We start from the raw sequence: 12,727 nt of genomic DNA on the forward strand, positions 1-12,727 counted from the left end.
CGCCCCTCCCGACCCGGGATCATCCCACCCGGTGCCGCCGGCCCCGACCCGGGATTTCCCCCAACCCGGGATCATCCCACCCGGTGCCGCCGGCCCTCCCCAACCCAGGATCATCCCCGGTGCCGCCGGCCCTCTCCCCTGACTGCAACCCAGCCTCTGACCTGCCCCCCCCCCCCCGACATGCAGACCCCAGCCCCGAGGCTGCTGGCACCTCTGGCCCCCAACCCACACCTCCCCCGGCACTGCCGGCACCCCTCCCTGACCCACGGCGCTGCCACCGCCCCGAGCCCGTGGACACCCCCCAGAACTGCCAGCACCCATGGCCCCCAATCCGCGCCTTCCCCAGCTCTGCTGGCCCCCCAGCCCCGACCTGCAGCCACACCCACGGCGCTGCAGCCCCCCAGCGCCCGCCCTACCTTGCTCAGGCTGTAGAGGTCGAGGATGCGCCGCTCCACGTTGGGGATCTTGAGCGAGGAGCCCTGGATCTCCCAGAACTTCGCAATCTGGTCTAAGTAGTTCAGCTTCACCCGCGTCTGCGCCTGGGGGCAGGGAGGGGAGCAGTTCGCCCGGGTGTCGCCTCTCCAGCCCACGCGGCCACTCTCCATCCCGGCCCAGCCCCCCGCAGCAAGGCCGGGGAGCCAGGAAACAGCACTGATGTCACAGGGGGCCTTTGAGGCCAAAGCTAGTGCATCAGAGTACCACCTGGAGCGGAGATGCAGCCACCTCTGGGGCGGGTCAGTTGGGAACGGCCGCACATAACGCCAAACTGGGTTGATCCAGCACTGAGATGCGGCCACCTCTGGGGCGGGACAGCAGGGGAATAGCCACACATAACGCCACGCAGGGACAGCAGGGGAACAGCCTCCCAGCTCACCTCCAATTCGTTAAGCCTCTGGATGCGCGGGGTGAACCTGAAGTTATCCACTTCCACAGCGAAGGGGGGCTGCCAGTCCTGGGGAGAGATGGGAAAAGGAGGGGACTTAGTACGAAAAGGTGCTGGAGCAGACGACGCTGCCTTCAGACTCCCTGAGATTCTTCCCAAGCACGGTCCGCAAGGGGGCCCCTCTGCCAACTGGGTATCGCCTCTGATCGAACCTGCCCAGCCACGCTCGTGTGCTCATCGCCCCAGGGGCGCTGGGCTGGGGGCCCCCAAGGAGGGGATCGGGGCTCACACTGAGCAGGGTCTGTCCCCTCCAGTGGGGGGCAGGAGGGTGTCCGTTGCCAGGACCACCTGCGCCGCACCTCCATGCTGGCAGGGAGGGGAGCTAAGTGGGGCAGATGGTTGAGAACAGTCTGGACACCTCTCGCATCCCAGCCCGCCTGGTGCCAGGGGGCACCTGCCCCGAACCCAGGGATAGCACTCCTAAGGCCTGGCAAAGCCTTACCCAAAAAACACCTGCATTTCACCCGGCCTGGGAATGCAGCTCCCTCTAGGGCAGGGCCAGGGCAGCTGGGACCAGCCGCACATAACGCTGCACAGGGATGGCTTGTCCAGCACTGAAATGCAGCCAGCTCTTGGGCAGGGTGGCTGGGAACAGCCACACATAACACTGCACAAGCATATCACTTTATAACCCTAAATTCTCTCTCCAGGCCCCGACACCTAAGAGCCCGGCTGCCTGGGTCTGCGACCAGTGGGAGCCATTCCTGGCACTCCAGGGGAGGGGACGGCAGCCAATGCTGTCAGGAGCCCAGCACAGCGTTCACCAGCCCAGCCAAGCAATCGCTCCCCTCACCCCCATTTCTGAAAGGGGGGGACCCCAGCCTCTGGATCTGATGCGCAACCCAGGCAGGCCAGCGAAACCCACGCAGGCCGAATTTAAACCTATCCTCCCAATGCCCTGCGCCAACCGGATCCAACCGAGACAGGGCCAGGGAGAGATGGGACAAGCGAGCTGCCTCAGGGAAGCCCCCCACTTTTGGATCTGCTCCCCCAAGCCCCAGACCTCTCCTCCCCCTCCCCCGCCCCAAGCCAGCTCACTTGCCCGGCTGTCTGGGAGAAGAGGCCAAGCCAGAGCCATCACAATAGCCCAGCCGGGAGGATGGAAGAGGAAGCCACAAAGGAAAGGGGGAGGGATGGGGGTTGAGGGAGGGGGCTTGTGGGTCCCATGGTGGGGGGCTGCTCCCCAGATCTCCGGGGGGCAGGACCTCTCTAACTGTCAGGCCCCCACACACACTGTTTACCAGACAAAGGCTAGAGCGTGGCAGCCATATTGAACGTGTCACTGATATTAGGCATGGGGGGGGGAGATCTGAGATCCCCCCCCCGCCCCCTCCTGATCCCCAGGCACTGAGCTGATGACCCTGCTGCCCAGGACCAGCAGAGGAAGAAGGGGCAGGGGGGGTTGGGAATCGGACCCCACAGATCCCCAGGAGATTGCGGGGGGGGCCCTGATGAGCTAGGAGGCCTGGCCATGCCATCACCGACGCCCCCTGTTTCAACCCGAGGCCATGTCAGCGCTGGCCTGGCTGGGCAGCCGGATCCCCAGCGCCCCCCCCCGGTGGGTACATCACCCACTGCCACCCCACTTCCTGTGCCCATGTGTGCCAGGGGGCACTGCCATGACCCAGCCGCCCCCGCATGGCGAGCCCTCACCCCCACCCCCCACGGCCCTGGGCCAAGCGGGACAGGCCCCCCGGCCAGCTCTCCCCATGGGAGGTGCCAGTGCCCGTCCCCCCACCATGGGGGGATTGCCCCCCCCCACCAGGCATTGTGCCCAACGGGCCCCCCCACGCCCAGGACTACCCCCTTTCCTGCTGGTGCCCCCTCGATGCCCCTCACGACAGCCTCTAGGCCTCCCCCAGTGGGCAATGGCTTTGAGCCCCCACACCGGGCACTGCCCCCCCCAGTCCCCCACACACGCCCCACACCGGACCCTGACCCCAGTCCCCACGCACGCCCACACCGGGCCCTGACCCCCAGTCCCCACACGCCCCATAGCGGGCCCTGACCCCAGTCCCCACACGCCCCACACCGGGCACTGCCCCCCACACACGCCCCACCCCGGGCCCTGCCCCCAGTCCCCCACACACGCCCCATAGCGGGTATTGCTGGGGTGGCCCCTGCCCCCCCGGGCCCTGCCCCACACTCACGGCGGGGGGCCGGATCTTGCAGATCCCGCTCTTCTCGGCGATGGGCCGGATCTTGGCGATGTAGCCCAGGGGGTCGCGGAACTCGGCCCAGCTGGGCTCGAAGACGGGGCCCTCGGGGGGCGGCAGGAAATCCTCGGGGGCTCGGCCTCGCCCCGGCCAGGGCCCCCAGGGCCCCTGCTCCGCCTTGGGGCCCCGCTCCTCCGCCGGGGGCCGCTCCGCACGGCCGCCGCGGGGCCCGATCCTCCGCCGCCGGGGCCCGATCCTCGGCCGGGGGCCCCCGCTCCCCGCAGGCCCGTCCGGGGCCCCGCTCCTGTGGCGGGGGGACCCGATCCGCCGCCGCCGCCGCGGGTGGGGGCGGCTCCTCCCCCCGGGCGGGGGGGCCCCGATCCTCCATGTCCTGCCCGCCCCGCCGGCGCCGCGCCGTGGCTGCCCCCCGCCCCTCAGGGGGCCATGCCCGGCCCGGCCCCCCCCGTCGACTCGAGCCCGAGGCCTGCGGCCGGCCGAGGCCCCCCGCGGATCCCGCCGCCGCGTCACCCGCCCCGCCCACTCGCGGCCCCGCCGCCGCCCCTGGTGCTCCCGCTCCCCCTCCTCGGCCCGGTGCCTGCTGCCGCCCCCAGCCCCGGCTCAGGCCCCGCCGGCTCCCCCCGGCCTGCCCGCCGCCGCCATCTTGGGGCTCGTTGCGCCTGCCCGCCGCCGCCGCCACACGGCGTCTCCCTCCGCCGCGGGGGAGGGTGCCCTGAGATGCGGCCGGAGCGGCTCGGGAGCGGCCCCGGCGGGTCGGGAGCGGTCGAGAACCCCCCAACTCTGAGGGGACGGGGCGGGCGCCGGGCCCCCGGAGAGGCGGCAGGAGCGGCGGGAGGGAGAGGAAATAGTTCGCGGCGGAGGGATATTCCCCGTCTCCTCCGCTGGGGAGGGGAGCCAGAGGACTGGGGAGGGGGGAGCCGGGACTTCTTGCGCACGTTTAAAGGGCCACACTGCGCGTGCGCCCAGAGAGGGAAAACAGGAAGGTGAGGAGGAGGCGGGGCTTAATGAGACCACGCCCCCTGGTACCTAGCTCCGGCCCCGCCCACCCCCCCGTGCAATTCCCAGCCCCGCCCCCTCTTCCCATCACCCCTCGCCCTTCCAAACCCAGACCCCACCCTCCCCTAACCCCTAACCCCTCCTCCTCCCACCCTCCCTCCATCGCCAGCCCCGCCCCTCCCCAGACCCCTCCTTCCCCAGCCCCTAACCCCTCCCAAACCCAGACCCCATCCCTCCCCTTCCCAAGCCCCTAACCCTCCTCACTCCATCGCCAGCCCTGCCCCTCCTTCCCCTAACCCTCCCTCCATCGCCAGCCCCGCCCCTCCCCACCCCTCCCCTTCCCAAGCCCCTAACCCCTCCCTCACTCCATCGCCAGCCCGCCCCTCCTTCCCCAACCCCACCCCTCCTCCTCCCCACACCCCGCCCCTTCCCCAGCCCCTAACCCCTCCCTCCATCGCCAGCCCCGCCCCTCCCCACAAACCCCTCCCCTTCCCAGCCCCTAACCACTCCCACTCCCAAACCCAGACCCCACCCTCCCCAACCCCACCCCTCCTCCTCCCACCCTCACCCATCGCCAGCCCCAGCCCCCTAACCCCTCCTCCTCCCACCCTCCCCACCCCTCCGTCCATCGCCAGTCCCACCCCCTCCTCCCTCACCTCTCCTCCTCCCACACCCAGACCCCGCCTCCTCCCCACACCCCGCCCTTTCCCCAACCCCTAACCCCTCCTCCTCCTCCCAAACCCAGACCCCATCCCTCCCCCTTCCCCAGCCCCTAACCCCTCCCTCCCCATCGCCAGCCCCGCCCCCTCCTCCCAACCCCACCCTGCCCCTTCCCCAGCCCCTAACCCCTCCCTCCATCACCAGCCACCTCTCCTCCATCACCAGCCACCTCTGAGACTCCTGGACACGGTGGGGGACCATACGGCCATCCAAGCTCCTCCCCAGACATGAGTTTGGGCCCGGACACCGGGGTTCACGCCCCGACTCCAGGGGGATGGGAGCAACGGCCTTGGGTCCCAATGCCCATGGGGCTTCTGTAGTACAATCTTCACCGCCGCACGGTGCCCCCTCACCCCTCCTCCCTGCCCCATGGCGCCCCCCCAGCGCCTGGCCCAGCCTGCCAGGGGAGAGCGCCCCCTGCCCAGCCCCTGCCCCCCCAGCGCCTGGCCCAGCCTGCTACTGGAGAGCGCCCCCTGCCCAGACCCACGGCGCCCCCCGGAGGCGGGGTAAAGAACACACACACACCAGAGGATGAACACGGAAAGGACAGTGGGTCATTTATGAAGCATCAAATATACAGTTTCTTATATACAAGGAGGAGGACCGGGGGGGGACGACAAAAATACAGTCATCTTGGCAACGTCGAGCCAGGAACGCCAGGGGGGGCCCGGCCTGTGGGGTGCACGGGGGGGGCCCCGCTCCCTGGCCCGCTATTTATAATGTATACTATATACAGTGGGGTCTGTACAGCAATCCAATTCGACGCAGGTACCGGGGTCGGGGAGGTGCATGCTGGGGGGGCAACCAGACATTGGGGGGACCCCAAAAGAAACTGGGGAGCACAGCCCTGAGGTGGAGGGGCAAAGGGGACAGCGTTGGCGGAGGGGCTTCGGAAATCCTTTAGTTCAGGACTCCTGGGTTCCCGCCCCAGATATGGGAAGCGGGGGGTGGGGAGGGTCTGGTGATTAGAGTGGGGGCTGGGAGTGAGGACTCTGGAGTTCTGCCTCAATTTCTCTCTGCTCTACCCCCCAGACCGCCCCCTCCCTGAGCCGGGGAGAGAACCCAGGAGTCCTGGCTCCCTGCCCCCCGTCTCCTCCCAGAACTGGGGGGCGGGGAACGCCAATCAGAAACAGGTGGACAGGGTGATATTCAAGTGGGGGGAGGGAAAGATTGTATTTGCGAGGGGGGGGAATAAAGTGCACAAGATTCACTTGGGGCAGAGATGCAGCCACCTCTGGGGCGGGGCGGCTGGGGAACAGCCGCACATAAGGAAACGCAGGGACTGTTTCCATACAGGGCTCCCCCCCAAAACAAACAGCCCTGGGGCCCGTGAATTATTCCCAGAGAAGGGGGGGCTATTGGAGTTTCACGGAGTTTCCCCCCGTGGGATCCCTTTTGGCACCGGGGAGTGGGCCAGCTTTGGGGGGACCTGGCGGGGGAGGGAGGGAGGGGTTCTCTGTCAGTGCAAATCGCAGAATAGGAGTTTGGGGGAGGGAAAACAGCTCCCGCCGGGAGTAGCCCTTATTACAGACATGGGTGAGACCGGGGGGGATGCCCCCCCAGATCTGGCCCCCCAATATCCCAGGGATTCCCCCCCCCAAAAAAACAGGCCAAGCAGCAGCAACTCACAAGCCATGTGCAAATGAAAAGGGGATCCCCCCACCCCCGCAGCGGGCCACCTGGAGTTGTGCGGGGGGGGGGGAATTCCCAGAATTCTCAGTAGCCCCGGGGGGCAGGGGGGAACAGGGCAGGGAAAGGGTGTCCGCTGCCCCGGGCTTCCCCCCTGTTTAAAAGGCTGGGGCCCCCCAGACACAGTCCCTGCCCCCCCAAATCTTCCGGGATTCTTCCGTCCATCGCTGTCACAAGCTGGGGCCGTTCTCTGCCGTGATTGGTTCTCTCCTCCCTCGCCGGGCCTCAGAAGTTGGGGGGGGGGGTGACTGGTAGGGATTGGGGCTCCCCTCGGTCTGGATTTCCGTATCTGTAGTGACCCCCTGCCCCCCACCCCCCCGGCACGGCTCAGACCACGGTGCTAATTCTATTGACCGGCTTGGATTTCGGATTCGGGTTGCCCTGTCCCGGCAGAACCTGGGGCCCTCCCGGGGGCAGGGGGGCATGCTGGGGGAGCGGGGAGGTGGGGGCCCCGGGGGAGTGTGGGCTGAGCGGGGTGTGGGGGGACGGCGGGGGCTGGGGCGGGTAGGAGGGTGTGGGGATGGGCGAGTGGGGTGGGGCCGTGGTGGTGGTGGGCAGGGCCGTGGTGGGGGCTGGCGGTGGGGCCCCCACGCTGCCCCAGCTGGGGTGGTGGCTGAAAACAAAGTGCTTGGGGGCTGGCGGTGGAGGGTGTGCTGCCCCCGGCCCCCCTGGGGCAGGTGGTGGGGGTTGGTGTGGGAGGGCTGGGGGGCGGGGCTGTAGAGGGGAAGAGGCGAGGTGGGCTGGCGGCCGTGGAGGAAGGGGTGGGTTTGGGGCGGCGGAGGGGCACCTGGTGCAGCCGCCTCTGGTGCCCGGGCCGCTGGAGGGTGTAATGCTGGTGCACCAGGGGAAGGCCGGCGTCTGCTTCTGGGGTGCCGAGGCGGGGCTGGGAGGACATGTGGAAGCGGGGCGGGGCAGCAGCCACGGGGGCAGCGGGGCGGCGGAGCCGGCTGCTGGGGCGGGGCTGCTGGGGTAGGCGGGGCCACGTGGCAGTACTGGGCGTGGAGGGCCTGCAGTTTGGAGGGCCATCGGGGACAGGGGCAGCGGGTACAGGGGGTGGGCGGAGGGGGCCGAGGCCTGGCCGGGGGGCAGCGGGAAGGGGGCCCGGCCCCGCCTGCTGCCGAAGAGGGAGCCCAGGAAGGAGGAGGAGTTGGAGATGGGGCGGGGCTGAGCCTTGTACTCCTCCAGCGGGGCGGGGGCATGCGTTGGTGGGGCGGGGCTGCTAATGATAGACCCCTGCGGGGAGACAGAGAGAGAGAGAGAGGGGTCAGGGCAGTGGCCACTAAGCCCCGCCCTTTTACAAGCCCCACCCACTTCATAAACCACCCTTGGATAAGCCCCACCTCCATTCTCACAAGCCCCACCCACTTGACAAGCCCCACCCGCTCCTTCCCCCACTCTTTATAAGCCCCACCCTCCCGTGATAACCCCTGCTCTTTCATAAGCCCCACCCCCTTTCATAAGCCCCACCATTTCATAAGCCCCACCCCCTTTCACAAGCCCCACCCTCTTTTATGCACACCACACCTTTTATAAGCCCCTCCCCCTGGCTACCTGAAAGGGGGAGGGGTCAGAGCTGTACGTAAGGAGCCGGTGGAGCTGGCAGGACAGGAGGAGCAAAGCATGCTGGGAAGGGAGCGGAATGCCATGAGGATGGGGACGTGTCCGGCTGGCCGGCCGGGAGCAGAGCATGCTGGGACGCCTGATAGGGGGGGCTATGAGGGGGTGATGGGGAGACGGATGGCTGAAGCGACAGGCAGAGGGAGGCGGATGGAGCGGTACCCGGTTGGGGGGCGGAGGGGACACCGCAGTCCCCCCCACTTACTTCGATGGTGCTGTCCAGGGATCCCACGCTGTTACGACGGCCCCGCTTGCCTGCACGGGGGTGGGGGGGGCAACAGCAGGGATTAGCGAGGCTGGGCCCCCCCGACACTGCCCCCCCGAAACCCCCGCCCCCCCGGTAGCCCTCCAGCGAGAGACACAGAGAGAGAGAGAGAGAGAGCGCAAAGCAGAGCGAGCGAGGGCCATCCCCGGCATGGCACGGCGGGGGTTAACCCAGCCAGGCCACGCCCACAGCCCCGCCCCCCACATCCAGGGAGCTTCCTATTGGCTGAGCGTCTCACATGGATTTTCTGCCACCAGGGGGAGCCACAGCCCCCAACAAGAGGCACGGGGACCAGGCGAGAACCCAGGTGTCCGGGCGCCCAGCCCCGCCCCGCTCCCGTCCCAGCGCCGGGGAGGAACCCAGGCGTCCGGGCCCCGCTCACCGGCGTCGGAGAGGTCGCGCAGGGAGCTGCTCAGGGCGCTTCGCTTCAGCCCATCGCCCAGCCCGTAGGTGTCCTCCAGGCTGCTCCGCGTCAGCGTCCCGTTCACCGCCTCCTTCGGGCCCCCCGCCGGCGAGGCGCTGGGGCGCATCACCCCCTTCTGCTTCTCCAGCTCCGCTGCGGGGGGGGGCGGGGGGTCAGTGCCGGCGGGGCCCCCGCTCCCGACCCGCAGCCCAGCCGGGCCCCCCCCCAGCCCAGCTCTGACCCGCCCCAGCCCAGCCAGGGCCCCTCGTTCCCACCCCCCAGCCCAGCCGGGCCTCGCTCCCACCCGCAGCCCAGCCGGGGCCTCGCTCCCGACCCCAGCCCAGCTCTGACCCCCAACCCAGCCAGGGCCTCGCTCCCGACCCGCAGCCCAGCCGGGGCCCCTCGCTCCCACCCCGCAGCCCAGCCGGGGCCCCCGCTCCCGACCCGCAGCCCAGCCGGGGCCCCTCGCTCCCACCCTGCAGCCCAGCCGGGCCTCGCTCTGGACCCACAGCCCCCAGCCCAGCTCTGACCTCCCCAGCCCAGCCGGGGCCCCTCGCTCCCACCCTGCAGCCCAGCTCTGACCCCCCCCCAGCCCAGCCGGGGCCTCGCTCCCACCCTGCAGCCCAGCTCTGACCCACCCCAGCCCAGCCAGGGCCCTCGCTCCCACCCCGCAGCCCAGCCGGGCCCCCTCCCACCCTGCAGCCCAGCTCTGACCCCAGCCCAGCCGGGCCCTCGCTCCCGACCCACAGCCCAGCCGGGCCCCCCCCCCAGCCCAGCTCTGACCCCCCCCAGCCCAGCCGGGGCCCCTCGCTCCCGCAGCCCCTGCCCGCCCGGCACTCACACTCCACGCGGTATTTCTCCATCTCCTGCACCTCGGCGATGGACTCCCGCAGGTCGCTGGTGAAGCGGAGCCGGTCCTGCAGGCTGGGGGCGTTGAAGACGATCAGCACCTTCCGCTCCCCGCCCGGCACGGCCGACAGGAGCTTGATCCCGAACTGGTAATCTGGGGCGGGGGGGGGAGGACAGAGATTCAGGCCCGGTTCCGGGGGGGGGGGGGGCTGCGGGTCCGAGGGGGGGAGGGGCACTCACAGGAGTTCTGGAACAGCTGCATGTGCATTTCCACCAGGGGGAAGCTCTGGCGGAAGTTGTACGTCACCATGATCTTCTTCTTCTGGAAGATCTTCGTCACCTGGGGGGGAAGGGGGGCGGTCAGCGAGAGTCCCCAGCTCTGCCCTCTAGCCCCCTCCCCCGCCCCGGAGCCGGGAGAGAACCCAGGAGTCCTGGCTCCCAGCTCCCCCTGCTCTAACCACCAGCCCCCACTCCCCTCCCAGAGCCAGGGAGAGAACCCAGGCGTCCGGGCTCCCAGCCCCCCCCTCCCCAGCTCTAGCCCACCGGATGCGGCTGGGACCCAGGTGTCCAGGCCGCCCCCACTCACCACCAGCAGGTCGTTGAAGAGGAAGACCTCTCTCTGGTGCAGGCCGAGCCGCTGGGGCCGGTTGGGGTCGGGCACCTCGTAGAGCTGGCAGCAGCAGACCAGGCGACGGTGGGGCAGGGACAGCACCTGGCGCGGGGGGGGGTGGGGTGTCAGTGGGGCCAGAAGGGGTGGAGCCTACTTGAGTCCCGCCCCCAGATGCCCCAAAAGGCCTCTCCCTTCCTCCCGAGGCCCCGCCCCTCCCTCTTCTCCATCAGGCTCCTCCCCTACACATCCCCAGTGGCCTCTCCCACCCCTCAGGCTCCACCTCCCTCTGTGAGGCCCCACCCAGCCAAGCCCCTCCCCATAGGCTCTGCCTCCTTCTCTGAAAAGCCCCTCCCCTGACAGGCCATGCCCCCCCCCAAGAAGCCCCACCCTCAATGCCCTCTTCCCAGGGCTCCACCCCTTCCCTATGAGGCCCCTCCCTCCCTGGAAGCCCCGCCCCATCCCCAGCAGGTCCCACCCCCCGCTCCGCTCACCGGCTTCTTCCCCACGATCATGCGCTCGACGGTCTGGACCTGGGAGACGTGGTCATCGTTCGTTCGCAGCTCGCGGCTCTGGATGCGCTGGTAGATCCCCACCAGGAGGTCGCGGGGGATGTCCTGCCCGTTATCCACCCCTGGGGCAGACGAACCCGGTGATGGGTGGGGCGGGGGGCAAACACTGACCCAGTCCCCAGCTCAACCCAGAACCCTGGCAAGTCTAGAACAGAGGCTGCGGCCTCGGGTACCGAACCCTGGCGTTCTAGATCCCAGCCTGTTCTAGAGCGGAGGATCCCAGCCCTGGGCCTCTGGACCCTCCTGCACAGCTCATTCTAGAGCAGATGATTCTCCCCATCTGTTCTAGATCCCATCTCTAGATCCCCGGCACAGATCTCATCTGGCGCAGGCCCCAGCCACTCAAAGCCCTGGGCTCCCGTGTTCTGGATGCCAATGGGGTTTAGGAGCAGGTTCTAGGGCAGCTCTGCTTACAGTTCCCCCATCAACCAGCTGTTCTGGATCCCGTTTCTTTCTAGACCAGGGATCTAGCAGCTTTCCTCCAGAGTACCCCCTCGGGCTATATCCCGGTACCGACGCGGGGTTCCACGGGTTCCTGAGCACTTACCTCTGAGGTTCTTGATGAAGTCGTCCAGCTTCATCTTCCTCTCGGGCTTGACGCTGGGGCTGTACATGTCCGTGTTGAGGAGGATGATGGCGAAGGCCAGGATGAAGATGGTGTCCGGGTTCCGGAACTGGCGCACAAGCGGGGCGTTGCAGACACAGTAGCGCTGGCTGCACCGGGAAGCAGGGGGTGAAGGATCCTCCCTCCCCTTCCCCACCGCAGCGCAGCCTAGAACCGCCTTCTAGACCACTCTGGAACATCGCCCGCATGGCCTGGGTTCTTGGCACCAAACGGTGCCACTGGACACCGCAGACAGGCTGCTTTCCAGAGCGATGCCTGTGTTCTAGATCACCACCAGCACCAGGTGCCCTCTAGATTGCCCTCCACAGCATGCTCCAGAACAAAGCACGCCCCGTTGATGCAGAGTTTGCAGAACCCCAGCATTCTAGATCCCAGTCTGTTCTAGATCAGAGGATCTGGGCCCTGGGTCTCTGGCTCCCGCGGCATATCACAGCCGGTCTAGATCCCTGCATGTTCTAGAGCAGATATGAGATTGCCACTGCATCAAATGGCCAATAATCTAGGACAGACAGACTATTAAAAGAACGAATCGTGATTCCTCGCCAGTTTCATTGCCCCGTTCAACAAGACCAGAATGCCAATTTCCACCGATTACCAACAGTTTTGGATATTTCTCTGCAGTTTGGAATATACTGATTTCAATCACAACGCAGAACGCAAAGCGCACAGAGCTCACGGTATAGGATGGGTTTTTGATTGCAAATATTTGCACTGTAAAAAAAGATAAACAAGAAAAAGTCGGAGCCGGGAGGGGCATACGAATGTTTAGCATATCTGGCAGGGAAACACCTTGCCACACTGGCTACAACCGTGCCAGGCAAACGCCTGTTCTCCCTTTCAGGTGACGCTGCAAATAAGTAGCGGCGGCATTATCTCCCGTGAGTGATTCGAGTTCTTTTGTTTCTCTTTTTTAGCGGGCAAATATTTGCAATAAAAAAGCACCCTAAAAAGTGAACCTTGTGCACTTTGCGTTCCGTGTTGTAGCTGAAATCAACGTATTTGAAAAGGAAGAAAAACATCCAGGCACAAATAACCACATAAAGCGAGCCCTGTGCACGTGTCTTCTGTGTTTATTTGACATCAATGGATTTGAAAATGTAGAAAAACACCCATTCGGGTCTTGTCAGCGCAGCCGGCCTACGAGGGCACCAGGGCGCTCGGCACAGACCCTGTTCTAGAAGGACAGGTGCATCCTGGAATAATATCTATCTAGAATGTGGATCTAGAACATGGAACATCTATCTAGAACGTGGACTGTGGCCACATC

At 67.1% G+C, this 12,727-nt stretch overlaps 1 protein-coding gene across 1 annotated transcript in view; it reads right to left on the reverse strand.

The window, feature by feature from the left end:
* Nucleotides 1-110: 110 nt before the first annotated feature.
* IQSEC2 (IQ motif and Sec7 domain ArfGEF 2) overlaps nt 111-12,727 on the reverse strand; it is a 60,244-nt gene continuing 47,627 nt past the window's right edge. Inside the window, 12 exon segments of the mRNA XM_039510318.1 lie at nt 111-161; nt 417-539; nt 875-952; nt 3,094-3,403; nt 7,310-7,755; nt 8,345-8,394; nt 8,787-8,960; nt 9,649-9,810; nt 9,897-9,996; nt 10,243-10,368; nt 10,758-10,897; nt 11,383-11,549. Coding sequence (XP_039366252.1) covers nt 111-161; nt 417-539; nt 875-952; nt 3,094-3,403; nt 7,310-7,755; nt 8,345-8,394; nt 8,787-8,960; nt 9,649-9,810; nt 9,897-9,996; nt 10,243-10,368; nt 10,758-10,897; nt 11,383-11,549 — 1,927 coding nt within the window.

The sequence above is a fragment of the Mauremys reevesii genome, linkage group 22 (assembly GCF_016161935.1).
Source record: "Mauremys reevesii isolate NIE-2019 linkage group 22, ASM1616193v1, whole genome shotgun sequence".
Classification (NCBI taxonomy): Eukaryota; Metazoa; Chordata; order Testudines; family Geoemydidae; genus Mauremys; species Mauremys reevesii.